A 2,500-nucleotide genomic window follows, 5' to 3' on the forward strand; every position below is an offset into this window, starting at 1 on the left:
TATTTAAGGAGTATTTGTGGTCCGCGTGAGAGACATGATTGATGTGGAAACGTCCCCGCGGACTGACCGGAAGTAACAAACCACCTGTTGATGTTTCCTGGAGCTGCTCGCGGAGGATTCACGCGCAGTTAGTGAGAAGAGGCTCGTGTCTAATGAGTGCTGATCTCTGCAGTTTGTTTTCAGTGAGCGTGTTGCCATGGTGACCTGTTTGTTTACAGTGAGCGTGTTGCCATGGTGACCTGTTTGTTTGCAGTGAGCGTGTTGCCATGGTGACCCGGGCTCAGATGAGGTCGGGATGGCACGAGAGGACGCAGTGAGGTGTCTGCGCTGTCTGCTGTACGCGCTCAACTTCCTGTTCTGGGTGAGAAGAAGACATCCGGTCACACAGCTGATCATCACTGATCACAGCTGATCACAGCTGATCAGTGATCTCAGCTGATCACTGATCGATCAGGAGCTAAAGGATCATTACATGCAGGAAGTGGACAGCTGTTAGTCTTTAAACTGATTTAAAATGTGAGACTTTGTTAAACTAAACAAGACATTCGATCTTTAATTGATGAATTAATGATCTGATCAGCTGTGAAACATATTTTACTTTCAGGATCACGTGACTGTCAAACATTCAACATGTGAACCAACAGACTGAACATGTTTCATCTCCTCTGATCAACACGCCAGTCTAAACTCCAGTTAAAGTTAATAAAGTTAAAGTTAATAAAGTTAAAGTTAATAAAGTTAAAGTTAATAAAGTTAAAGTTAAAGTTAATAAAGTTAAAGTTAATAAAGTTAAAGTTAAAGTTAATAAAGTTAAAGTTAAAGTTAATAAAGTTAAAGTTAATAAAGTTAAAGTTAATAAAGTTAAAGTTAAAGTTAATAAAGTTAAAGTTAAAGTTAATAAAGTTAAAGTTAATAAAGTTAAAGTTAATAAAGTTAAAGTTAATAAAGTTAAAGTTAAAGTTAATAAAGTTAAAGTTAATAAAGTTAAAGTTAAAGTTAATAAAGTTAAAGTTAAAGTTAATAAAGTTAAAGTTAAAGTTAATAAAGTTAATAAAGTTAAAGTTAATAAAGTTAATAAAGTTAAAGTTAAAGTTAATAAAGTTAATAAAGTTAAAGTTAATAAAGTTAATAAAGTTAAAGTTAATAAAGTTAAAGTTAAAGTTAATAAAGTTAAAGTTAATAAAGTTAAAGTTAAAGTTAATAAAGTTAAAGTTAATAAAGTTAAAGTTAATAAAGTTAAAGTTAAAGTTAGAGTGGGTTAAAGTAGGCCAGCGTGAGTCTGAGAGCAGGTTTCACATTCTGAGATGTTATTTGTGGGAAGCAGAAACTGATCCATGTGTGTTTATTTCTGTGTGTTTATTTCTGTGTGTGTGTGTGTGTGTGTGTGTGTGTGTGTGTGTGTGTGTGTGTGTGTGTGTGTGTGTGTGTGTGTGTGTCCAGCTGATGTCAGCATGTGTCCTGGGAGTGGCAGCGTGGATCAGAGACCCCCTGAACACCGTGCTGACCCTGACAGCCCACACCAGGTAACAGTCAGAGAGGTGTGTGTGTGTGTGTGTGTGTGTGTGTGAATCAGCTGATCAGACGTCTCCTGGTTTAAGATCCAAACCTTCCAGAGACTCACGGTGAGTAAACTCAGCTGGTCTCTGCAGCAGGAGATGATTCAAACTGTCACATTCCTGCAGACTTGGCTCTCTGTGTGAGCTGCTGGACTCATAACAGCAGGGGGGGGGGCGGGGGGGGGGCACACACACACACACACACACACACACACACGCACACACACACACACACACACACACACACACACACACGCACACACACACACACACACACACACACACACACACACACACGCACACACACACACACACACACACACACACATAAATGAATAAATAAATGAGCAGTCTTCCAGCAGCTCAGCAGAGTCTCTCTCTCTCTCTCTCTCTCTCTCTCTCTCTCTCTCTCTCTCTCTCTCTCTCTCTCTCTCTCTCTCTCTCTCACTCTCTCTCTCTCTCTCTGCAGGCTGGAGGAAGCAGCCGTCCTCACATATTCTCCAGCTGTCCATCCCGTCATCATCGCCGTGTGCTGTTTTCTCATCATCGTGGCCATGGTGGGATACTGCGGCACGCTCAAATGTAACCTGCTGCTGCTGTCCTGGGTACGACTCACACATCTCACACAGGAAACACACTCACTGCCCTCTCAGAGCCCGGCTCACACAGGAAACACACTCACTGCCCTCTCAGAGCCCGGCTCACACAGGAAACACACTCACTGCCCTCTCAGAGCCCGGCTCACACAGGAAACACACTCACTGCCCTCTCAGAGCCCGGCTCACACAGGAAACACACTCACTGCCCTCTCAGAGCCCGGCTCACACACACCAGTCAGGTTATCACTCACATCACACTATAAAGACTTACCTGTCTGCTGTCACCTGGGGGGTTTGGGGGAGGAGAGAGGGTGGGGGTGAGGGGGACAGGTGTGTGTGTGTGGG

At 42.8% G+C, this 2,500-nt stretch overlaps 1 protein-coding gene across 1 annotated transcript in view; it reads left to right on the top strand.

Annotated features, from left to right (window-relative positions):
- The window catches only part of tspan12 (tetraspanin 12), a 9,145-nt gene that overhangs the window by 405 nt on the left and 6,240 nt on the right, over positions 1-2,500 (top strand). The window contains exons 1-3 of the mRNA XM_053313845.1: positions 1-361; positions 1,441-1,523; positions 2,026-2,161. The exon at positions 1-361 is cut by the window's left edge and continues 405 nt beyond it. Of these exons, the coding sequence (XP_053169820.1) occupies positions 296-361; positions 1,441-1,523; positions 2,026-2,161 (285 nt within the window). The 5' untranslated portion in view covers positions 1-295. The remainder of the gene's footprint in view (positions 362-1,440; positions 1,524-2,025; positions 2,162-2,500) is intronic.

The sequence above is a fragment of the Scomber japonicus genome, chromosome 23 (assembly GCF_027409825.1).
Source record: "Scomber japonicus isolate fScoJap1 chromosome 23, fScoJap1.pri, whole genome shotgun sequence".
In the NCBI taxonomy this organism is placed as follows: domain Eukaryota; kingdom Metazoa; phylum Chordata; class Actinopteri; order Scombriformes; family Scombridae; genus Scomber; species Scomber japonicus.